This window comes from Apostichopus japonicus, chromosome 1 (assembly GCF_037975245.1).
Source record: "Apostichopus japonicus isolate 1M-3 chromosome 1, ASM3797524v1, whole genome shotgun sequence".
Lineage (NCBI taxonomy): Eukaryota > Metazoa > Echinodermata > Holothuroidea > Aspidochirotida > Stichopodidae > Apostichopus > Apostichopus japonicus.
Genome location: NC_092561.1, coordinates 8,830,763 through 8,856,033, shown reverse-complemented (window position 1 = coordinate 8,856,033; position 25,271 = coordinate 8,830,763). Strand labels below are relative to the sequence as shown.

General features: G+C 37.6%; 1 protein-coding gene across 7 annotated transcripts in view; it reads left to right on the top strand.

Moving 5' to 3' along the window:
- LOC139966588 (cryptochrome-1-like) overlaps positions 1–25,271 on the top strand; it is a 45,362-nt gene that overhangs the window by 10,175 nt on the left and 9,916 nt on the right. For 3 of the 7 annotated variants that reach the window (XM_071969801.1, XM_071969835.1, XM_071969827.1), the window contains exons 2-9: positions 1,989–2,067; positions 5,799–5,929; positions 8,877–9,016; positions 12,663–12,805; positions 14,606–14,784; positions 17,392–17,489; positions 21,933–22,073; positions 24,523–24,690. In XM_071969801.1, the coding sequence (XP_071825902.1) occupies positions 2,057–2,067; positions 5,799–5,929; positions 8,877–9,016; positions 12,663–12,805; positions 14,606–14,784; positions 17,392–17,489; positions 21,933–22,073; positions 24,523–24,690 (1,011 nt within the window). In that variant the 5' untranslated portion in view covers positions 1,989–2,056. Of the gene's footprint in view, positions 1–1,988; positions 2,068–2,242; positions 2,272–5,798; positions 5,930–8,876; positions 9,017–12,662; positions 12,806–14,605; positions 14,785–17,391; positions 17,490–21,932; positions 22,074–24,522; positions 24,691–25,271 lie in introns of all 7 variants that reach the window. The other 4 variants (XM_071969782.1, XM_071969809.1, XM_071969791.1 and 1 more) reach the window with 2 other exon arrangements.

Genomic DNA, 25,271 nt, shown 5'->3' with positions numbered 1-25,271 from the left:
AATTCTACTGTCATATTTATGTAAACAATTTTTTTAAGTTGAATCATCTATTCTTGGAATTTACATGAATATTGTGTCATCTTTCACAAATTCATGAATACACATGACACTTTTGATATAGGCAGAATCTTAATTTGTGCTGTATCAAAAGCAAATTTATGCAAGGTAAATATTTTTAACGATAGGTCAAACTAATGTGGTGTTCATGTTGCATGGGTATGGTTGGGTTTCTAATGATTCATTTTATGTGTATTTTTAGACCTTACTGTAAAGTTGATACGGTTATAATGCTACATATCGCACGTTTTGTCCACCTAACTTGCTGGCTAGATACAAAGGAAGCCATTTACCTGAGGGGAAAAAGGCTCCATTTTGAAAGTGACATTGATGTCAGACTTTGCACTCCAACCTCATGAATTTGACCCAAATTGGAATCCCATACCATGTGAAAATACACACTACCGTAATGTACATAATAAAACCTGTCTCTACTGCATATTGAAAATAACGTATTTCTACTGATAATGATCGCCAACGGACAATCGGCGTGTCAACAATTTTGGAACGTGCTTTATATTATTGTAATTATCGTCGAAACCGAAGGAGTCTCGTTGAGGCTTACCAGTAGATGGCCTAAAAACATTCAGGGGCTTCTCAATTACTCTTTCAGACAGATAAGAAAAAGAGATAGCGTTCGGCAGATTTTTCAAGTCTCGACGGAAGTTGACGAGTCACAGTCTGAGGGGGGAAAAACAAGATTTTGTTTGTCTTTCGAGATACATATTTAGATTTAAAGGATTGGTTCAGGTGTTTTGACATGTCTATTTTGTATGAAAGAGCACAAAAAGCGAAAAAGAACAGTGAAGAAACTACCATGATAGCATGCTCTGTTAAAGAGATATGACACTTTGAAGATATCAAAATGTCTTTGAAAACGACTGGTGTAGAAAGACTTACTGTGAGGGTGTGATGTCACTTCCTCACTTCCTTAACATTTGTGAATATATTTCTTTAAAAATTATTTACATTTTTTTTTAACACATTTGGAAATAATATAATCAAAAATTCTTCAGTTGTTAAATCTGAAATACTTCCTTTGACAAATTTGAGATCTCCTGACATATCTTTTGGTTGAAAGTCATGAAATCTCACAAAATAATTAGAGATGAAAACAAAGACTTTTCAGGAATGTGAGGATGTGACATCACAGCTAGTCAGATTTCAGCAGTTTCTACACAATCTGATAAAACTTTACACTTGAGTATCTCTTTATCCGAAAAAGATATTTAAACAGTTTTTTTTCCACCATTGGGTTTCTTTTATTGTCCTCTTTCATATACTGTAACATAAACGTGTACTGTATGACAACCAAACCAATCCTTTAAGGTATATATGCTAAATCTCAGGAATGCTGCAGTTGATGATGAATTCATAGAATTTTTGGCTCCTGACTGCAGGTCTAAATTTTCGATCGTAATCCACTTGTTTTTGTTAAATCCTATTAGGTGAACCAAAACATGTTGTTCTAAACAACAGGGCATTACTTGGATAACAATCAACACCGTTTCTTGTTACAAACTTTTACGAAGCTTTATAAAAGATGTTATTTGAGGTCATAAAAAATCTCTGCTCCTCTGTGGAGTTTTCTGCTGCATCTGCAGCTCTACTGGGGGTCTGTTTGTTAGACTAAGTAGACCAGCCACTTCGATGGATGCCTGTCGGATGTTTAAAGGGGGATTACTCAAAAATTAAAAGTGGTATAGAATTGCAACCTGCAGGGTTGAACGCAGTGTTCAGTACATACAACATATCAAAATCAATTTTGTGCCTATTAAAGTCATCCTCTACTGTAACTAAGAAAATAAAAACTTGAAAAAATACAATTGAGGACAAAAAAAAACTTTTCCAGTGTTTTCTCATCATTAAGATACATCCACAGTATTTGAATTTTTTTTTAATTGTTTATTTAAATTGTTTCCCTCTTGCAGATCCTTTGACATATTTCTCAGTCAACATTCATCAACAAGGAGAGCTAGCTAGCTAGCTGACTAACATTATGGCCGCTCGGTGAGTACAGCATGTGTGTGCTAATTTGTGATATGTGCAGCATGTATTGTTAAATATCAGGATACCTACAGTAGGTAACCTAGTACTCTGCAGACTGTGCCTAGGTACTCTGGGTACCTAGGTATTTCTCAGTCAACATTCATCAACAAGGAGAGCTACTGTAGCTATAGTAGCTAGCTAGCTGACTAACATTATGGCCGCTCGGTGAGTACAGCATACTTGTGTGTGCTAATTTGTGATATGTGCAGCTTGTATTTTCAACATCTGGATACCTAGGTAACCCGGTTCAAACTAACGATCAACAGGGGCAACGCAATTTCTGTCTCTAATTTTGAATGGCAAGTTATAAATTTGTGAATTTGCGTAGGATAAGGATAATAGCAATTTTTTCGGCTTTCGAAACTTGTACACGCACCTCAGGTATAAATTTCCCAAAATTGGTAAAGGGCACCATAGGCCTAATTTACCTGGTACGTTAGCTAGTCAGCAGCAACTGCCACTAGAGTAAATTTCAGATGTCAACAGCTAAGACTGACAATTTGCTGTTTGGACATTATCAAAGTTCTGATTTTGGCAATTTGGGATTTATATTAAGATAAATGCCAGTACAAAGCTGCTGATAGACAATTTGTTTGTCAGTGCTGCCGAAGATTCCCCCTGAGGTATTGTACGGTTAAATTTGCATTTGTCATATTCGGTTTCTCTCTTGGTGAAAATACCCTACGGTAGAGCTGTCATCTCCGATAAGAGCGGTGCAGAAAGAAAAAAAAAACGGTTGATGGAATCATCCCATGCATGCAGTTTTGTTCCCTGCTAAAATGATGTATTGTGTCCAAATTCTTACATGTATAGAAAGTTAGCCTGACGTTTCGATCCTAGGATCTTCTTCAAAGGCTAAATGACAAGTAACAGTAACAGAAGGGACAAAAACATGCACAAATTCTTACATGTTAGTTTAACCAGGGAGATTTTTCCATAACAACTCCCTGGTTAAATGCTGCCGATGTGTGTAAGACAAACCCTCAGTTTTGACGTACAGTTCACATACGATAACAAACACACCCAGGGAGAAGATACTGGCAGGATACACAAGCGTTTTTATAGCTGTTGCAGCTTCATGGTGCACTAATATCATCAGTTACTCTGTGTCAGTGAATACAGTGTGTTGAGATAGGATTTTATCAATTTCTCCCATCTTTTGGACTGAAAAATGCCCCAAAAATTATAAAGAAATTGAAAAGTTGGGTTAATTAATTCCATGGTTTATATCCAATTCTGATTTCATAAATATTACAGTAGTGTAGTTCTAAATTAATAGTTTGCTGTACCTTTAGGTCAATACACTATTGGTCCTTTAAAGGTATTTTTGGAGCACTTCCTTTCACAACTCTTTGTATGTTGGTACTTTATATATGTTCTTATTATTATCACCCGAATGTTGTGATAAAACAAATAATTTAATAAATAAATTAAATGAAATATATACTGGCAGTTAATTAAGCGACCATGATTGTGGGAGAAGCCTGCGAATAGGATGAGCGTTTTGATTTATGCAGCCAAGAAAGTTATCTGTTAGTTCGTGTTGATGATGGAAAGCGGGAATGAGGCCTTAGAGTAGCTTTAAGATTTGACTTTTAATATAAAAAAAAAAGAATCAAAATGATTTATCTGTCTTGTACTGTGTTTTCATGACAATTGTACGTCATTAAAATTTGTGCTGTCTCGTAATTAAATTTCATGGCAATGTAGACCTATCCATAAAAATTTCATGTGTATTTCAGTAGGCAAATTTCATGTGGGAAAAGCTTGTTCAAAGGAACATGAAAATGTTCAAATTTTACACGAGCTTCTTTTACGTGTCTTGTAATTATTATATTGTTGAAAAGTGTGTCTCTTCAAAGAAATGTTGAAGACTAACTTGGAATGGATAATTAAATTTTGTGCTTTTTAACCTTCATTCTGTGAGAATTGACAGAATATGGAATCTGTCTCTTCGGGGATCAGTTGCAATCCTATATTGAGTTATAATAAGTTGATTATATTTAAGTTTCGAGAAATTTTCACCACAGTCCGTGCAGAAAGTCTTTATTGTACTGCAGATTTTCCATTAGACATCTTTTCTAATGGAACCCTTTCCAGACTTGGATTTCTTCAAAGCAAGATGTAGCAGTTACTGTACTGTACATAGCAGAAATAAATCATCGGTGCACCCTTTCTTGATGGGCTGTATTTTTACACACAGTAATTGATTCTAAACATCAATATTAAGCTTAGAAAATGCCAAGGAGGCCATGGCTACACTATATATACCAAAGTAAATAACTTGCTTAAAGGCATTGAAGACTCGCCCCAAACCGCGTGTGGCCATCTGAAAAAGTTAACTTTCTGTTGCTTGCAAGTGACGTTTTGTTCGTGCTGGACCTGAGATGTCCATCGCTGTATCGTTTGTATACTGTGTTGTGGGTATTGACCTCAGCTGTATGTACTGACTGTACACTAGTGTCTAATTACCGAAGGTAGCAAGCTGTGTGTGTATTTTTTGGGATCGATGGTGGTGTTTAATACTTCTGTTACACCTCATTCGAAACTAGGTCAAATTACCGGCATTAGACGTTTCTTTTTGCGCGAGTCTTCACACCCTTTAAATGGTGTTAATATCACCAATCTACAGCTAGAAACCTATGTGACCCCACTCCTTCACAACACCCCTCCCACCCCATGCTTCTCCCTCCTTCATCCCCGCTCACCATCCTGCTCCTTCCCCTTCGTTCCCCTTCGACTCTAAAATTAAAAGATTGAAATCGGCATAGTAAAGCTGTAAGAAATGCAAAGCCCAGACATACAGTACTTACCGCTTCAACATGACGTGGCAGTGAATTCGTAATTGGGAAAATAATGTTACTCTAATCAACATTTGGTGCTGTGGCTGAGTGGATAATGGCGGTGGCATTTGAAGCAATGAGACTTTTCGGGAGGTTCCGGGTTCGACCCCCGGCCGGGTCATAGTAAGGTTGGTTTTTCCATCCAAGAGCAGTCTACAGGTTTTCTCCATCTGAAATGACTATCTAGATTTGGTAAGATTCCAAATTTGAGTTAAAATGTTGAATTTGGAAGCCACCCGATGTGAAAGTTGTAATCCATGAGCCCTTGCCATCTTCTCCCACATTGGTTGGTGGCTTTAAGCGTCGTAAAAATGACTGCCCTGATTCACTCATTTTAATTATTTTCCACTCTCTTTGAAAAACAAATGATACAATGACGTACTGAAAACACATGGTAATGTCAGGCACAAAATGTTCAATTGTTTTGCAAATTTAATTTTGGTTTTAATTTAATTTTTTTAGAAATATGTTCGTGCATGATTTCAGCCTAATGTGTGCTTCGTGGCATGATTCTTTTTAAAAACGTTTGAATGCTGAGTTTCTGACAATTGAATTACGATGCAGAATGCAGACTGGATATTTAAATGGGGTTTTGTTTGTAAAATATTTTTCTTCATCACTTGATAATAAAACTGGACTACCGTACAGTAGTCATGTACTTTAGACCAGATGACATCATTTTGAAAATTCTGCAAATTGGGAAGGTGAAGGGAGAACCTAAGTTAAGCTTCTGAAATTGTCGTTGATGCACCTGCAATTTTTTTTTTCAGATCTCTCTAAAGTTTGAGAGCATGGTCTCTGTTTTTTTTTTCAAGTCGGTATTTAAATTTTTTTTACTTGTTCTTTCAGCAAGAAGGAATCTGTGACAGTCCACTGGTTTCGCCACGGGCTTCGTCTGCACGACAATCCAGCTTTGCTAGAGGGTCTGTGCAGCTGTACAAAGTTCTATCCCATCTTCATATTTGATGGAGAAGTAGCAGGTGAAAGAAATTTGTAGTTTTCAGTATTATCAAGTGACTTACGGACGGGGGGGGGGGGTAGGGGGGAGTCTCCATCTGTATCAGATCAAGTGGAAGTAATACAGGAGGCCGGGCGTAAACCCTTACACCTCAAGTACAATTAAAACTGAATTTCCTTATCATACACGTTGTTACGTTGGAATGCGAGAGGTCTCGATAATTAATTTTAACGAGACACAAGCCTGGGTTCGTTTCCGTAAGGAACACAGACAAATTGACGAGTCTAGAGATTTTAAATGAGAACGTAAACTATATTGAACAATGGACCCCGAACCAACAACAATAAGTGGTAATTACAAATATATAGAAAATTACTCACAAACTTAACAAGATAGGATACACTTAAAAACACGCTGGTTTCTTCCAATGGCGATATCCCTCAGCGGCCACGACCTCGATGACGACGATTCTCGGTCCGTTGTACCGCGAAATTCACTGGTCCTCGACGAAGTTTCTCGCGATCCCAGAAACAGCAGTCACCTTCTTTCCGGCGATGCTCCAAAATAGAAGACGGACTTCCAGCCACAATAGAGTGAAGCACAAGTCGAACTTCTCACCGACTAAATATTACCAGAGTCAGTCCAAAATCAGCTTTATAGCCACCAACTCCTGGCGTAACGAACTTCCTCAACGGAGACAGAAATTCTTCACCTTCTCCGAAATAACGACTGGAAAACTGTACTTTCACAGCAAAGTCCTCTTCAAACTTCTGAATGGAAGCGTAGAATCAATCTTGTTATCGATATCTCAATCCCTCAGAAACTACTGGTAGTTGAGCACTGACGATTTATAGTAGAATGGTATAATATGTGTCGTCGCTTGTATTCGTTCAGAAACTGAGAAACTCTCCGATCTGGGCGGGTTTTTATACGATTCGCCATATCAAGAATCATCTAGATCTTTCTCGATACACTTGACCCAGTTTTTCTATTCTTGGAAGTCCTTTGCATCTCTTGCGAACGTTCCAGAGAATCCACGAAGATGCCGTGCACAGCTTACACGCGATTCCACGTAAACCGACGTTAACCCGAGACCAGCGCGTCATCATAAGGAATATACCAGAACAATCGTGTATTATAACATTGTGACACGGTAACCCGACCTAATTTCTCAAATACTGATTTATCACGTAGGCAATTTCAATTACTCTCCACATTATAACATTAGGTTTCTCACTAGCAGTGACTAGCGTTAGGCTACAATGGGCCCTCGTAACAACGTGCACACCTAAGGTATTGTTATCTGTGTCGACTATCAATGTTACCTGTCAGCGATGGACAGGGGAGGAAAATACAAATTTTGGTTTTGGTCTGTCAGATAATTTATGTCGACAGGTCTCTTAGAGCTGCTAGATATTTTTGTTACGTTACTCAACATCAACGATTGTCTGTCGGAAGGAGTTAGGAGGACGAATTAGCAGGCAATCAGATGGATCATCCAGGGGCTCCCTCGACTTAATCTTTGGGCAGAGTAGTCTGTCGCCAAATTTTATTATCCTTCATATAAATCAGATGATTGTACAGTATTACGGCAAACATCGTGTTCTGGAGTGCAATTTGGAAACAAATAAGGAATACAAGGTTTAAACAAAAACTGTCAAAACAAAACTGTCAAAACAAAAAATTTAGGGAAATGCTTTATGCACGGTTGTTTTGACAAAAAAATATCTCGCTTGAGTGTGAGTACAACGAGTGCAAAGCCGGTTGTTCGACTATGCAGGATTTGCCCCGTCAGAATACCGGTACGGATATAAAGTCATGATAAGGGGACGGATAAATGTACTTTAGAGTACAGACTCAAGTACAAGTAGGAGTATATGGGATCGAGGTACCACAAGTCTGTGAACTGTTAACCATCTTAGCACTGTGCACCCTACATGACCGGGTCAATACCGGTCAAACACCCTCCTCCTCACTCTACAACCAAAAGTGTCTGAGACTGCTTTTCTCAAAAGTGAAATTGTCTAGCTCGGTTCGAATCTGCTCCTGGTTGAATGAACTAATTTATACGTGGTTGCGGATCCGTACGAAACCCTACTGTTTGAAGAGGTCTCAGCATGAAATGTAGTAAAGATGATAACTCACTAAGCTTGGACAAACTTGTTACTTAGTGTGTGAATCTAAGCTAGTAACTGCAATACCTTCGTTGTTTTTCATAGAGGTCAAAGTTCACTTGAGGTCACCAGAGATCAAAGTTCACTTGAGGTTATCAAAGCTCAAAGTCTGATAACCTTGACTCCATAAACTTCAAAGACAAAGATTGAATTAGTCTCATACTTAACATGTGAATCCAACTAGTGTGTGATAAAACCCTCATTTCTTGTAGAGGTCAAAGTTCAGTTCATGTCAACTGGTGTCAAAAGTCTTAAAACACTAGTAAGCATAGCAACTCCAAGAGCAAAGCTGGGATGAAGCCCATATATAGCATATGGATCAACCTTAATGACTAAAAGACATCCATAGCTTCATATGGAGGTCAAGGGTCATTTGAGGTCACCAAAGGTTGGTACGATAACTCCCAAAGTAGAAGCTGTGATGAAATTCCTGCTTATTGTGTGATGTCTCACCTTTTCATAGTAGTGAGTAACAAAACTTTATCATTACCTCTAGAGGTCAGAGGTCATTTGGGGTCAAAACATGATAATCTTCCGTGCAGTGTTTCAGTAACTTTAACATATTCTCATATAAAACTTGGCAAGGAATCACTGTAAAGAAAGCTTGAGGGCTTTGTGGTATTTCTCATACTTTGTCATCATTTTGAGTAATTTGTTTACAGATTTTCTGTCACCCATTACATTTCTTTTTTTATGGGGCGGGGGGGGGGGGGTCATTGGGGGTTTTCTTTCATTGACTGTTTCCCTAGCAGCGTTGTACGTGCATCATATGGATTCATTTTTATTCATTTCTAGGAACTCAACTATGCGGTTTTAACAGATGGCAATTTCTCCATGACTGCCTGAAAGATATAGATGACCAATTCAGAGCCGAAGGTGGAATGCTTTACTGTTTTGAGGGGGACCCCACAGAGGTCTTGCGAAAACAGTTTTTGGTAAATTTCATATTGCTTTTATTTCTTCGCCTGGAATAAGTACGGTACATGGTACACTGTAGTGTGGCCAAAGTAGACTAACATTGACTTGTGGATACCTTTTGTATAATAACCATGTCTAATTTGGCTGTGAAATGTTTTGAACATTCTCCAAGGTTATTAACAGGGGCAGAGGGGGGGTGTAGGAGGGGCTGGTGGTTGGGCAGGTCTGTGCAGCTATTACAATTGGACTTTCTTGCAGATTTGTTTGGACTCATTTACCCAAAATGGACAAAAAACTATGAACAGTGTTTTGTTCGTACAGCTTTGGTTAGACCTGCTGCCGAGTGAGCTCCATGTGACATTGCTACACTCACTGGTTGTGTTGCGTAGCATAGCAATTGCTCCATAGAACCCCAGTTGCATCAGTGTATGATACCATAATGACACGTCCGACTAACCCTGAACAAAAGAAATGTCCGCTGTGGAATGTAAAACACGTCCGCCGCAAAACTAATGGGTTATTCAAGTAGCTAGTTTTGAATGTGTTGGACTTACCAACATGTGCTGTAAATTAGCGATGACGTTTATGAGAGTGGCAGGAAGATGAACCACTCGAAAGTCGTAAATATTTGTTGCCGAATCGTAGCTTACGATTCTGTGTACAGTTGAATGTTTAAAATAATTTTTAAATAAAGAGAGAATGAATAAAAAATATTTAAAAAAAAAACATTTGTTATGCTGCAGACTGTGTGATTACATATATAACCCTCAAAAAAATTAGTGTCGGCAAGGCAAACCAATGTGGAAATGAGTTTAAATGTTGTTAACGAATGTTAACGAAGGAACGTTAAAAGAAGTCGTCAACGAATCAAATAATGTAATAACTGAATAATTGATTTTACTCGTGTTTTTTTCATTGTTTTGTTGTTTCCTTTGCACAAAGTTTTAATTTTATACCCTCCGACCTATTTCTAGTTTTTTTCCTTTTGATGTACTTGCTGGTTTCATTAATAACCCTGTCATTTTGTCTCCCCATCTCTCCTCATGTGTGTTTATTTATTGATTTCATGTTCATCTACATGTCATTTAGTCATTATATCACCAGGAGAGTTACATTAGTCTGCAACTCTACCGCGGTTGTGCTTGTAAACATCTATTAAGAGATGGTATCTCTCTACCTATACATGGCGCCGTAATAAGAGGGAAAGAGTCACTTGCGTGATAAAAATGTCGTATGTCTAGACGAGCATTGTTTATAGATCAATAGGAGGAATTATATACCTTGCAAACAAAACTGAGATACAGTAGCTAAAATTGATACTCCGCAGCAAAATGTCAGAGAGAGAGATAGAAGCAGTTTCAGTGGGCGTAGTCTTTAAACATTTAAAGATAAATAGCCCTAACTTTGCTGGAAGGATGGGAAATGTGACTTTAAACCATGTGAAGAAATAAAGTAATTCTCGTCATAGACAAAAAGAACTAAATAATTAAGAATAATTAAGAATATTGGGATTAAGAATTGATAATCAAAATAAATCCTATGTCCACTACAGTTGTTACTTAATAAAAAAAAATGTGATGGAAAGATTACTGGAAAAAACTTTTGGCCGATCCCCCAAACCTTCCTCTATATAATGATAATAATGATAGTAATGATAATAATGATAATAATAATAATAATAATAATAATTATAATAATAATAATAATAAAAATGATAATAAAACGTTTCCGATACTGAAATGCCACGGATAATAAAATGTTCAAATTACAAAGAATCAAGCAGTGACAAGCCATAAAGAATAACGAGACAGAAAGACAACCAATGACGTCACATGCTTTGTTGAATAATTAAGAATTGTTAATTGAAATAAATCCTATATCCACAACAGTTGTTACTTAATGAAAAAAATGTGATGGAAAGATTACTGGAAAAAACTTGTAGTGGATCCCTCAAAACTTCCTCTATATAATAATAATAATTATAATAACAATAATTATTATAATAACAATAATTATTATAATAATAATAATAATAATAATAATAATGAGAAAGAATAACCAGACAGATAGACAACCAATGATGTCACATGCTTTGTTGAATGGCTCATCGGCAGGCGCCTTGAACTAAAACATTTAGATGCTCCGAAGAACCAATCACAACGGAAAGTGAAAATTTGTCACGCATGCTCTCCTTTGAAGCATGCCGACAACAACTGGAGACATCTGGCATTTTAAAATGCTAAATTCACCCCTCCTCCCCCCCCGTTGGATACGACCGTGGTAGGGTTAGGTTTTATATCAACATGCATGGAATAACTAAAAAACTCAAGAATTAGTTGAAAATAAATCTACTTCTGATGTCTGCGGCAGGCTACGTACTGTTTATTTATTAAAATTTGTTAGTTTATTCATACAGTGTATATTTATTTATACTGTATTTATTAATTTATTTATACTGTATTTTATTAAATGATTCATACTGCATTTAATCCAGGGTAACTCGGTAAGCCGTAGCTTAACTTCCCCAAGGGCAAGGCCGTTGTTTACAAAATATGAAATAAAAAATTTGTATCAAAACAAAACAGTAAAAAGAGTCAAAAAAAGTATAAAGTAGAATTATAAAACAAATTGGAATGTCGTATGATGGAAAAAGCGGACAAACTTGTTAAGTAAAATGTCTGAATATTGTTGAAAAGATGAGATATGAAAAAAAAAACATAAAAGCAACGTAGACCAAAGTAAGAATAGAAAACAGGTTTAAACCAGTGATTGCAAAATCTAGCTCTTGTCTGATGTATGTTATCAGGCAGGTTACTTTGGATATCAATTATGGTCACAGCAGCTAATTCTAACAAGAATTTAATAGCCACTTGCTAAAAATTTGAGTGCTTTTGAAAATCTAACTTAAAATACTAAAATCAAGTTCTCACTATAAACATCTTCCTCAATTTACAACAACAAACATCAGTTTGTGTACGTGGCTGTTGAGAGCAATGCAGCCCGATACGTATTAGCCCATATTACAAGCAGTAATACGTACTGTAGCTTACATTTAGGTACAGATATGATGAGTATTCTTTCACTGACGATTCTTCACCGACTAATCGTATGATGAGGTTCTGAATCTTTTGGGTGGAGAGGAAGGGAGGGGGGGGAGGTACAGAAATATTTGAGTGCCTTTTTCTTCCACTGGCGACTGGCATTTAGCGGGGAATAATTTATCCAGTATCGAATCGGAAAATGGTATGCAAAAATGGGCAAAATTGCTACACAAGTGTAAAGATGTGTGGAGCAGGTTTTGTACACACAAAAAACCAGAGTATTTTATGAGAGGCAAAGTTCAGAACCCTCAAAACTGGTACAGAAAAAATTTAAGCCTGAAATTTGTTCCCTGTTTAGCCAGTTAAATAGCCCAAACTTGTTAGGCCTGGTGACTTAATGTTCAGCCCTCAAGTTGTGTGTTATTTTGATACATAGTCATGCCAAGTATCGAACCAGTTGTTATTCCCTCGCACGTACACCACCTACTTTCAAATCAGTCACTGAAAAGTTTTTATTCACTGCTGTCGTACGTGTGCTACCGAGAACGGTTTGCCTCGAAGCAGAAGTTACTATAAATATGTCATCTCTCTAGCTGTGTTTGCATTGTCTCTGCCCTGACAGGAATGGAACGTCGACGTCCTCTGTTTCGAGCAGGATCCAGAACCTATTTGGCAAGAGCGTGACAACAAGGTGAAAGAGCTTTGTAAGGAGATGGGTGTACAGTGCATCGAACAAGTCTCTCACACCCTCTGGAATCCTTTAACGTGAGTCAAAGCATTCTCTTGTACCATTTACTAGCGGTGTACGTGTGTATAAGGCCTTTCTTCGATTGCAACTGCTATAATTGAGACAAAGGAATAAAAGTTGCTTCTCAGGACCCTTCGAGTTCTACTTAATCACTGCTGATCCACAAAATGATGTAAAAATGGGAAAATAATTAGGAAGGCCTCTTAAATATGTTTGGCGATCTGACATTGAATATAATTGCTGCGAGGTTAAGCCGAAGAGCAGCTGTTAAAATCCTGTCTTGGTAAATGTGATACAAGCTTGCATATACTGTATGTATCCCTAGACCTGACCAAAGGTCATAGTGACTTGACCTGACCAGTCCCAAGGTCATAGTAACTTGACCCGACTTGCAGCTGCTTTACATATCAACATTTTATGTTATTGAATGGCTCATTTCATAGTGATAATAAGGATAAAAACGGCAGTATTTTATATGATTCTACAAAATGTTTTCATCTAAAGAAATTTAGGTGAAGGTCAAAGTTCACATAGACTTTGATTTGACCTGACCTAACCCACAGCTGTGACGACACATATTTTGCAGTTTGAAAATGTCCTATTGAATGGCTCATTCCCAGTTATAATATATAGGGATAATAATGGCAATAGTTATGAATCTGCAGAGGTTATTAAACTAAAGAAATTTAGCTAGAGTTCAAAGGTCATAGGGATTCAAACTGACCTGACCTACAGATGGTGACAAATTTCTGTAATGTGAATCATGGAATGGTTCCTTGCAAAATAATAATAAGGGGAAAGTAATGGCTATTGATTATGAATCTGTAGATCATTAGTAGTTGGGTAAAGGCATTTAGATGGAAGTTTAAGGTCATAGGAACTGATTTCGTTACAGTAACAGGGGGGGGGGGGGGTGGAGGGGCAGTATCCAGACTGGTTAAAGATATTATACTTGTTAGTAATTTACATCCCTCCCAACATTCCATCTCTTCTGCTCCCCTACCTATCCTTCCATCTGTTGCATACATATCATATTCATCTGTACACCATGCGTACTGGTCCCTTAGGACCTAGTCGGCCCAAGTTTTTTATAAATCTGTACTTTTCATGCCATACTTCAAGCACTTGCATGCCCAATGAGGGAGAGGAGGGGATCCCCATCATCAGTCACGGGAAAGGCGTTCAGTCTTTTCGGGCAGGGGTGGGGGGGGGGGAAATTAGTACAACCTTATGTGTAGACTTAATTTTTAATCAAAATAGGTTTCGGAATGCAAAATTTGATCTGTAAACTTTGAACGTCTCCGTGGTAGGAACACTAGACCGCTGCCACCCCCTCTCCCCCCCACCTACAGCAAATTCACATTCAACTAACCCACATCCACACCCCTCGTTGGCAAATTTCTGATCCGTCCACAACTATTAATGGTTTATGGCCCTACCTAACTCAGCCAGGGAACATGTCCTACCCCCTAACTCCCCAATGGATATCACATTTCTGTTATATAAAGGTTGGGAACTGTTCATACTGTCAGTATGAATGCTTTAATACATGTTATGAGAGGACAGTATAGAGTGGTATTAGCTTTACAAACAGAGTAAAGGTTAGGAACTGTTCATACTGTCAGTATGAATGCTTTAATGCATATTATGAGAGGACAGTTTAGAGTGGTACTTGCATTAGAAATTTTCCCAACTAGCCTGTCCCTTAGTATCAGAACTAGCAGCATTTTAGATGAAATTTGACAAATCTTTCAGTATTTTTTTTTCCTTCTCCAAATTATAACAAAAACTGCTCCACTCTGCTATAATTTCTACAGAGTGATTTCAGAAAATGGTGGTTCACCGCCTCTGACATATTCGTTGTTCATCGAGGTGGTTCAAAGGATCGGTAGTCCCCCCAAGCCACTCAAGACACCGAATCCTGCAAAGTGGAAATGCATTCCCAAGACAGAGGAGGCAGATCGCTCGTACAAGTTAAAGCCGTTACAATATTTCGGTAAGTTCAAAGTTCACCGATGACCGTATTCATATTTATGTATACGAATATTCACCTGAAGTATTACACAGCAATGGGGTCAACAGAGGTCAAAGAGGTGAAAACTTTGTGAACACGATAACTCAAAAAGAACATCTTTGTTGAACTTCATACATGGTATATAAATCTAGCTTGGTGAGTAGAAGAACCCTATGGTCAAAGGTCATTTGCAATCAACATTTAAGTCAAATTCTGAAAATCTTGTAAACATGGTTACTCAAGAAGTACATCTTTATTGAACTATACTCAGGATGTAGATCCAGCTTGGTGAGTGCAAACAAATCCCTATTGAAATCGGTAGAGGTCAAAGGTCACATGAGGTCAACAGTTGTCAAAGTATGAAAACCTTTTAAACATGATAACTCCAAAATTAATCTGTGAATTCTCCAATGCTATGATATTCTTTTGGTGAACATAGTTTGGTCAAAGGCAGTTCAGTTTATTTTTGTGAAGGGGTTCTATAAGTCTTCAACCCAATATACAGTCATCCAGGAAATGAAATCTGCATCAGAGAGATCATATTCTTGCTGTTAGCTGAGCCTGAAACCACTCACATCAATTTTCATCCTCTGAGCTTCAAGGGGTCAATAGGTTATCTCAAATGGTCTCAAAATTGGCCATTTTTATCTGTGATGACTTTTGCTTTGGCAGTAAGATTGTGAGAGTATTCCGCAGTGTATAAACAATGTCATGTAACTCTCAATCATTAATAGCAATTATTAAAGCAGCATTTTGCGCTTTGTCACCGTTTTCCACTTTTTTGACAAGTCCATCAAGTTTTTTACATATATCAATCACAAAACAGCAAACTAAGATATTAGCCAAGTTTATTCCCTGCCAAAAGCGTTAATTCGCGAGTAATTAAGGACAATTGCAGATAATGAGAAAAATGTCGTCCGACAAGTTACACATTTAATATTAACCGCCTACAGTTCCCCCCAACCCACCAGTTTGAATTCAACCAATCAGAGATGCAGGCTTAGTTATGAGCCGATTCAAAACGTCGAGTTGGTAGCTTGGTACAACCAGCGTGTATTACGTATTAACCAATGTTGTTTGTAGCTTTTAAATATTTATACTATGGACGAGGTTTATTTGGATCCCAACGGAGAATATCTTCGAGAAAAATAAAGACGAAAGTTGTAAATTTTTCGACTTTTATGCCACCATTTGAAGTAAGATTTGAATAGATAAGCTAGTTATGTATGTCGTTATGGAATCGTGGAATCAATGAGGTTGAGACAAAGCATAGAAAAGGATGTAAAATGCTGCTTTAAAGGGATTTGCTAGCTCAAAATTGGTAAAAGAAAATGTCCTTGTATTCATACATCTATGAGTCCATACTTCACATAGGAATGCTGTTCTTTCTGGATATTGAAACATTTTGGAATAAAATTTCTATACTGTGTAAAATCCTTACCAGCAAATGACGTGGTTGAGGCCTAGGACTAGGAAGTACTGCAAATTTAAGAGCTGGAGATCTCTGATCTTTTCTGGTTCTCACTTAATTCTTGAACAAATGTAACTCACTTGCTCTAGTTATTTTGGTTTGAGCGCATTGTATGATAAGGAAATCACAGAGCCAACTGGCTTTCTGGTTAGAGTTTTATATCTCACTTCCTTTCACATTTGATTTATACACATTTTTATATGTTATGTACATTTTATTTCTACTACGTCAGTTGTGGAAAAAAGGTAAATTTGAATATACCCCAAATTATAGCGTACCTGTTACTAGAAGATTGCAAAACCTGCTATCATGTACAGTAGGTTGTGCGTCTACGCAGTTAATACTATTGATGGGTTTGTATCAGATGTAATTCTCCCCCCCCCCCAAATAATTGTTCCTTTAAGTAAAATATGTCAAGTTATTTCAAAGAGAAAACACCTGCAATATTGTCTCAAAAATCCATGACTTTATCGCCAATCTGTGAAGCCTCTAAGCTGAAGCTTAAGCCTTATAATTATGCGCATAATCAGTTGAGTATTCATAACGAGGTCTGTTACGACCCACAAGAGCTTGAATTTTTGACCTCCTATGCTGATATTTCTGTCTGTTAACGTCTTTCTGCGTCACTGTATAAAAGTCTAGTTTTACAATCTTTCGCAGCTCTGTCCGTTGTTGCAGAAAAGCTGAAATAAATGACATATTGAGAAAATGAGTTAAATATCAAAAATTTATCTCGACGAAATTCACTCTGCAGTGCTATATCTATATATGCGCACCAAAACCGTTAAATAATTTTATACTCCAATATTTTAATTTTTTATGTACAATTACATACTTTGTAGACTTTATATTGGATATGAGGGTATTTATATATTTTTGTACGCATTAATATTTTGTAGGCACCCTTTTTTTGTTTTGTTAATCTTTATATTGTGAGACATTTTCATATTTTTGTACATTTTATAGGAATGTTTTCATATCTATGTATATTATTTCACATCTTATATGTTGTTTACAATTTCTAATGTTTTGAGCTCTTGTTATCAACCAATTTCCATTGTACAGTATTTTAATATAATTGGCTGAATGAATATCTATCTATTTATCTTGTTCATCAGCATGTCAAGAGATGGCGGGGCAGGAGAAGAAACGCTGGATAGGCGGTGAGACAAGAGCGTTGGACTTGTACGATATGAGACTGAAGTATGAACATGAGGTACTTTGACTTCTTCTTACTTTTACTCTTGCATAGTCTGCAAATTATGGGATGAGACCCCACACTCCCCCCCGCCCCCCACATCAAGAAAATGACTCCCGAAATATTTTCTGCAGGGTTCATGAATTTTCCAGACGTCAGAAAAGTTATCTACAGTAATGTCCATGGAGATCTATGGTTAAGGTGTTTTTTGTTGTTGCTGATATCAAGTCCAAAGTGCAGACTGGCTTTATTTTTTATTGTAAAATCAAATCCATTGTGCAAACTGGCTGTATTTTTAAGGGACATCAAGTCCATAGTGCAAACTGGCTTTATTTTATTGTGACATCAGGTCCAAAGTGCAGACTGGCTTTATTTTTTATTGTAAAATCATATTTGTAAAATCAAATCCATTGTGCAAACTGGCTTTAATTTTTGTTTGTGTCATCAAGTCCATAGTGCAAACTGGCTTGATTTTTTGGGGTGACATCAAGTCCATAGTGGATACTGGCTTTAAGTTTTTGTTTGTGACATCAAGTACATAGTGCAAACTGGCTTTATTTGTTTTTGACATCAAGTCCATTGTGCAAACTGGCTTTAATTTTTTTTTGGACATCAAGTCCATAGTGGAAACTGGCTTTAAGTTTTTGTTTGTGACATCAAGTACATAGTGCAAACTGGCTTTAGTTCTTATTATGACATCAAGTCCATAGTGCAAACTAATTTTATTGTTTTTAGTGACATCAAGTCCATTGTGCATATTGGCTTTTTGTTTTCAGTGACATCAAGTCAACAAGTCCATTGTGCAAACTGGCTTTAGTTCTTATTATGACATCAAGTCCATAGTGCAAACTAATTTTATTGTTTTTAGTGACATCAAGTCCAAAGTGCAAACTGGCTTTAGTTCTTATTATGACATCAAGTCCATAGTGCAAACTGGCTTTAATTTTTTGTGACATCAAACTCCATGGTGCAAACTGGCTTTATTTTTTTGTGACATCATTTTGTGACATCAAATCCATTGTGCAAACTGCCAAACTGGCTTTAATTTTGTGTGAAATCAAGTCCATAGTGGAAACTGGCTTTGCGAGCATTGATTTTGAAGTCAAAAGCTCCTTTTTCTATGTAGCAATTTCCATCTTCATGTACAAAAACCAGCCAAGGGGAAGTGAATCTACTATAAACATGGCACAGACCTAGGAAAATTGTAAGACCTTGTTGTTTGGAAAGTAACAGGTTTTATCGAGGTGACCAAAAAAAAGCATGTGTTGTAACAGTAGAGCAACCAACTAGCAAGGTGCATTACAACTTGGTACTGTAGTTCGTCTTTGTTGGTAAAAAAACGAAAACTGCCGATAAATTCCTTGCAATCTGAGTTATACAGACACAAGAATGCCATATCTGTCCTTCAAGCAGGTTGCAGTCTTTATCAAACACACTTTACAAGTCGATAGAGATGCAGGCAACTATTTTCACAGCACCTGAGAAGCTGTTGTTGGTTGGATAAAATGTTCATATCACCTTTTGAGTATAGTCAGTCGAAGTAAAATGCTTTAATTCGACAGTTTTTGCTTTAATTCCCTTGCCCTTTAGAATTATGGACACTAACTGTAAAGCATAACAGGATTCATTAACTCTTGTACACATAGGCGTAGGAGCCCAATTTGATTTGGGGGGGCTGTAACGACTTGCCTGAAAAATATAACCAAATTATTTTGTGCGCTCCGCGCATTCAACATGTTAATGTGCATATCATAAAGGCATGCATCGGTTACTACATCGCATGCCAATTACATACAATCATTTGCTGTGTTATTACCCTTACATATTGGTTATAACTTTTGGGGAAGTCGTTACAATAATGATGATAATAATAATATAAGTTTAACCATTGAAAAACACATTGCAATTTATTTATCTTTCAGTAGGTGCCCGAAAAATTTTCAGCATATTGCCCGAATTTTCACAAAACTATTTGTTTGGGGGGGGCTGCAGCCCCCCTCCTACGCCTATGCTTGTACATCCTTGTTTGTCCCAGTGCTGGTGATATCCGTTAGGCCGCTACCATGCAATGCCCTGGTATTCCTTTGTGTAAATGTGAGAAGGACAAAAAAGATGTATAAATTTGTCATTTCAAACCAGACCCTGGAATCAAAACAGACCTCCTCAGTCCTAAACCCAAAAAATTGAATATATAAAGTATGTGGGAAGAACACCTTCATTCATTTAACTGCTGCTGTCTTATATCAAAATCATCACCTGTGATATCTAGCCATTCATGCCCAAACATTATTCTTGTCCATTTCACATCCGAGTGTGCAAAAAACAACTCTTGGATGCTTGCCAAGTGTGTGGGTAGAGCAGCCACTTTGTGTGTTGTTTATCAGTTTCTTATTGCGTCATGCGATGGCTACAGTAAATTATCACAATAATATGCTGTTGGTCTATAACAGTCTGTCTTGACAAAATTTGGCTTTTTCGTACCGTAGTTTAGCTCACACACTCTGTGTACCTGCGTGTGTGCGTTTGTTTTGTATTCTGACCGAGGACTTCAACAAAAGAATTCCAGGTCCTCGGTTGTGATTTCTAAAGAATCACCACGTCCTCAGAAGAATTCTATTGTATGGGGTATTGTTAAGGTTAGGGTGCGTGGATTTGAACAATGGAAAATACAATGGGGTCCTCGGTCTGAATGTAAAACAAACATGGGTGTGTGTGTGTGTGTGAGAGAGGTTGTGCAGCTGTCAGATGGTATTTAAAGAAAAGAAAAAAGATAAGTGTTTTTGTTTGTTGCCCTTGTCATCGGAAATTTTGTGAGCTCGTCGTGGGAGATTGAACTTTTTTACCCTTTCGCTCATGGCAGATCAAGAACTGATAAACAAAACAAACCCATAAATTCTGGTCAAGTTAAGCAGTTCCGCGAACAACTTGTATAACAGTGATTGCAACAGAACACCATACCATCATTTGTTTCGATATTAAAGGGTGTGAAGACTCGCGCAAAAAGAAACGTCTAATGTCGGTAATTTGACCTAGTTTCGAATGAGGTGTAACAGAAGTGTTAGACACCACCATTGATCCCAGAAAATACACACACAGCTTGCTACCATCGGTAATAAGACACTAGTGTACAGTCAGTACATACAGCTGCGGTCAATATCCACAGCACAGTGTACAAACGATACAGCGATGGACATCTCAGGTCCAGCTAAAGATAACAAGGTATCATGTTTCATTACTGTCTGCATTTTGTAGTGACAAGAGAAAAACTTCACTTGCAAGCAACGGAAAGTTAACATTTTAAAGATGGCGGCACGCTGTTTGGGTCAAGTCTTCAATGCCTTTAAGTGTCGGGTTGACCTCTGCATGACCCAGAGATGACATTCCCAGAGTTGGGTCACATTCTCCTAATAGACAGCATAAGTTGTCACTCGCCAGATCATCAATGAGACGACTCGCGATCGGGAATATTGCGTAGTCAATATTCCCGGTGAGAATGAAAAGCGTAAAATCGGTATAGGTTTCAAGTGCACCGTAAAGCTGTTGTGCGTTCATCTTGAGATGGATGGGGACTTTGAAATAGAAACATGGATGTAAATTTAGAGAACATAGCAGTTCGTAACATATAGTATATATTAATTTTGTGCATAAGTCGTCCTTTAATGAATAGCTGGTGGTGAGATTCTGCAGAATTGCCAAGTTAAGTTTTTCCCATCCGACCTCATTTTCAAACTAATCTGTGGTTACCGATGAGGGGTTTTCCGAATTTAGAGATCACGCACAAATGAAGATGGAAGTATTTTCACAAATTAGCTGGAACTTGGAGAGAAGCATTCATATCTATGCCAAATTATCAAGAGCTGGACTCAACTAAGACTGATGTTTAAATGACGCAAAGCAGTAATTAAGTTTAAATGCATAAAATCACAAGTCAGGTTTAGTCCAAACTGTTGTGTCTCTCGGGCGTTGGCATTGTGGACAAATTGCTGCTGTAAATTTCGGTGTCTTGGCACAGGTTTTACCTTGCAAGAGGATTGTGGTGTCTTTTAATTTGGGGGAGAAGGGGTTGGGGGAAGTGGGGGGGCAAGAAATGTAGCAGAGTTACATAAACTTGCTGCCCAGTTTAAATGGGCAATAACAGTAGATTCTACAGTCCATGCAGCAAAAGAAAACTTTAGAAAGAGTAAGACTTCACATCTTATCCAGCACTGAAGAAGTTATTGATGTAATGATGGTTATGGTCCATATCGATTTGCATTCTACATTGCTTTGTACAATCGAGAGCAAGCGAAACAACAATGTCTAAGATCCTTTTGTTAGGAATCGCAAGGAGCACGTATCTTTAACTAAAAATTCTTTTTGTGTTTTAATCCTGTAAATTTCCGTGAAATCTCATGCAAATTTCTTTGCCAGCTTTAAAACTCTAATTTTTTTGCTCCCTTTCTTTTCTTTCATTCTTTGCAGGGCTTCAAGTCGGACATTGTCATGATCAACCAGTTCAACCCGAAACTTCTCGATCCACCCCTCAGTCTCAGCCCTTACTTACGTTTCGGGGCTCTCTCCATTCGCAAATTCTATTGGGGGATACAAGAGATCTACGAAGAGGTAAATATCGAGGCTTAACCAGCAAACATTCTGTCCCTATGTCTCCCCATGTCCGTCTTTGCATCTCGATAATCTGTTGCTCGGTCTGTGTTTCGTCCGTCACAATAAAGAAGTTGTTCCAGTCCCTGCCCGTAGTTGCTATGAACATGACAGAAACATCCTTGCACAGAAGCTATTGCTTTGTCTAACATTTGAGTCTCATATATTTCTATGAGCCTCTTAGTAACCACAGGTTCAAAGGTCAGCACAGAACCAAGGAGCTACTACTTACACACTTGACTGTCCTAATGTTACAGTGATACCTACGGAAGCGTAGAAGGGACATTGCATTGACGAGTTACCGACTTGACAAAACGACAATTATCTGCAAATTGAGACAGGACGAGATGGTAATGTGACAAAATTCAGAAAATTGACGTTTTGACGAGATAACGGATCTCGTCAATGCATCAATTAAGTAAGCAGCTTCCCGCACAGTAGAATAGTGTCAGATTTAAGGCTCAGTCATGCAAGCATCCTTCCAGTAGAGGACTGTGCAACTGGTCAATTTGCAGAAAATTGATGCATTAACGAGATCTGTTATCTCGTCAAAACATCAATTTTCTGAATTTTGTCACTTTACCATCTCGTCAACTCGTCAATTTGCAGATAATTGTCGTTTTGTCAAGTTGGTAACGCGTCAATGCAATGGCCCGGCCCTTCTACGCTTTAGTAGATACCTCTTATAAGAAAGTAACTGACAGATTCCTTACCCCACCAAAAAAGTCAAGATTTGCTGAGTCCAGACAGCTTGGAGTTTGTACCCAGCTGTTCTGCAACCATATCACGCAAATCGCAGTGTCATGAGATCACACAATAAATAACTTCTGTGTGAAATCTATCAAATTGATCATGGGACAAAAGAGCTTTTGCTGCTGCTGCTGCCCCTTGTCTGTGGAACAGCCTTCCAGAACATATAAATTACAGTCTATCTCTTGCTTCTTTTAAACCCTCTCTCAAGACTCATCTGATGAAAACTGTTTAATTAATTGTTCAATGTTGCCCATTTTTGCTTGCATTTTAGTCTTGTACTACTGTATGTTAACTGTTTTTTGTTTTGCTGTCACACTGTTTGTGTCACTGCACCATGAGCATCTTTTTTGACGGATATCGGCGCATTATAAATGTCCATTATTATTATTATGTGTCCTGTTAACGCAAGAGATATGACTGACTATATTTGTAAGTAAAGCTGGTTGTAATCATCAGAAGCCATGGGGCATAATGTGTGCTAGCAGATAAAGAGGTCAAAGGTCATTTCAGGTTGTGTTTTTTAGCATGTTTAAAGTATGAATCATACCTCTCATTTTGAGATTGACTTTTCTCTATAGGATTGCAATTTTTACTTTTGATCATATTTTAACAACACAAACATTATGTAAGATGTCAAAGGTGAAAGAGATGATAAATATGGCAACGGCAGACGAGTGTGACAGAAACTGTCAAAAGTTATCGTCTGAAAAGGACGTAGCTAGTCGTACTTAGCCTACCAATCGTTTAAGTGCAAGGGCAACCCTATCCATGTGATCATCATGGATGACCACCAGATCATATCAATCGCTCATGTGAAGATGTGTGGTCAGAGGATTACCAGACCGGGGGGGGGGGTGTATTATTGCCTTACCCATGCCTGCTCACAGGACCACCTCTTGACATCCCCATCGGAATACAGGAGAGTGGTCTTCAGCACTTGACCGCTCTCTCAATTTAATGAGGAAGTGTGAGTAACCTGTTCATCATCACTGCAGCCATGGTGAACCGAGTTGTATAAAAAAAAGCTTATTTCCCAATTTCATATGCCAGAAGTACCAAATCCACCGAAGACTCCATCCGAAATACTGCCCAGAGGCTACGTAAAAATGGGTCAAGTTAATCTGGGTTCCTGGAACGTAGATTTCGTTGGGCAGACCCTCTACCCTCTAATCCTAACAAAAAGTATTAACTCAAGAAATAAACATGATCTTAACTTCCAAGTTCCCTAGGCTGGAAAGAATTTATATAACTATTCTTTCTTCTCCACACCTTTAAAGATTGGAATGCTTTGCCATCAGACATTGTGCATGCACCTAGACTAGACAGCTGTTTCAAAGACAAGCTTACTAACTCCTGTTTGTCAACTAATAACTTATACTCTTACTCATACTTTGCAGCGCTCAGTAATCGGCGTTTATGTCCTCTAGTAGGATATTTGCCGACTTAACCCATTCAGATTCAGATACACCATACTTACATCTTGCTTTGCATGTCCTTTTTCTCTTTATTATTTTTTTTTTTCACTTTTCATTCTTTCAAGAAAGTAAGTGGACACAACATCATGAACTATTATTTAAAAAAAAAAAAAATATCCCCAATTATATTCTTGTTTTGACTTTTTATACAAATTTTGTTTTTTCCCCCCTTTATTTTTCAGGTGAAGTGTACTTCTGCACAGAACCACGTCACAGCTCAGTTAATATGGCGTGAATACTTCTACACCATGTCAGTCAACAACACTTACTTTGATAAGATGGAAAAGAATCCAATCTGCCTCAGGATCAACTGGTATCAGGACGAAGAGAAGTTGAAAGCCTGGACAGACGTGAGAATCATTTCTGTTTTTTTCTCAATCTCTGGTCGTTGTTTCTTCCTCTTCTTAACTTAAATCATTCAACAAGAGGAATTCAATATTCAGGTTCTTTTTTGTCTCTTTTTTTTCTTGTACAGACTATCTATTTTAAGTAGTAAAGGTCTGTGAAATTGTATTTTCGATATTTTTCATAAATATATATTGGCATTAAAAATATCCCATACAGTGTTAGGAAATATATTTAAACTATGAAATCAATTTCAATGGGGATCTTGAGCGATTCTAGAGAGGGCGTATTTATATCGGTCCTACTGCAGGTGATCTATATACAGTTGACATGATAATAATAATAATAATAAGTAATATTTATATAGCGCATAATTGGCAGAGCTGCTCAAAGCACTTTACAAATGTAAAACCTTAAAACAAATAGTAACAAAAACCTAAATATTAAATATATAGAACCAATAAGGCATAAAATGTAAAAGCCTAAAGCAACAATATAAAAAACACCCGTACTAAACGAAAATAAAAAAGCCCTAAAACGCATATAGTCCAAAAGAAATTTTATTCAAAAATATGATCTCCATAGA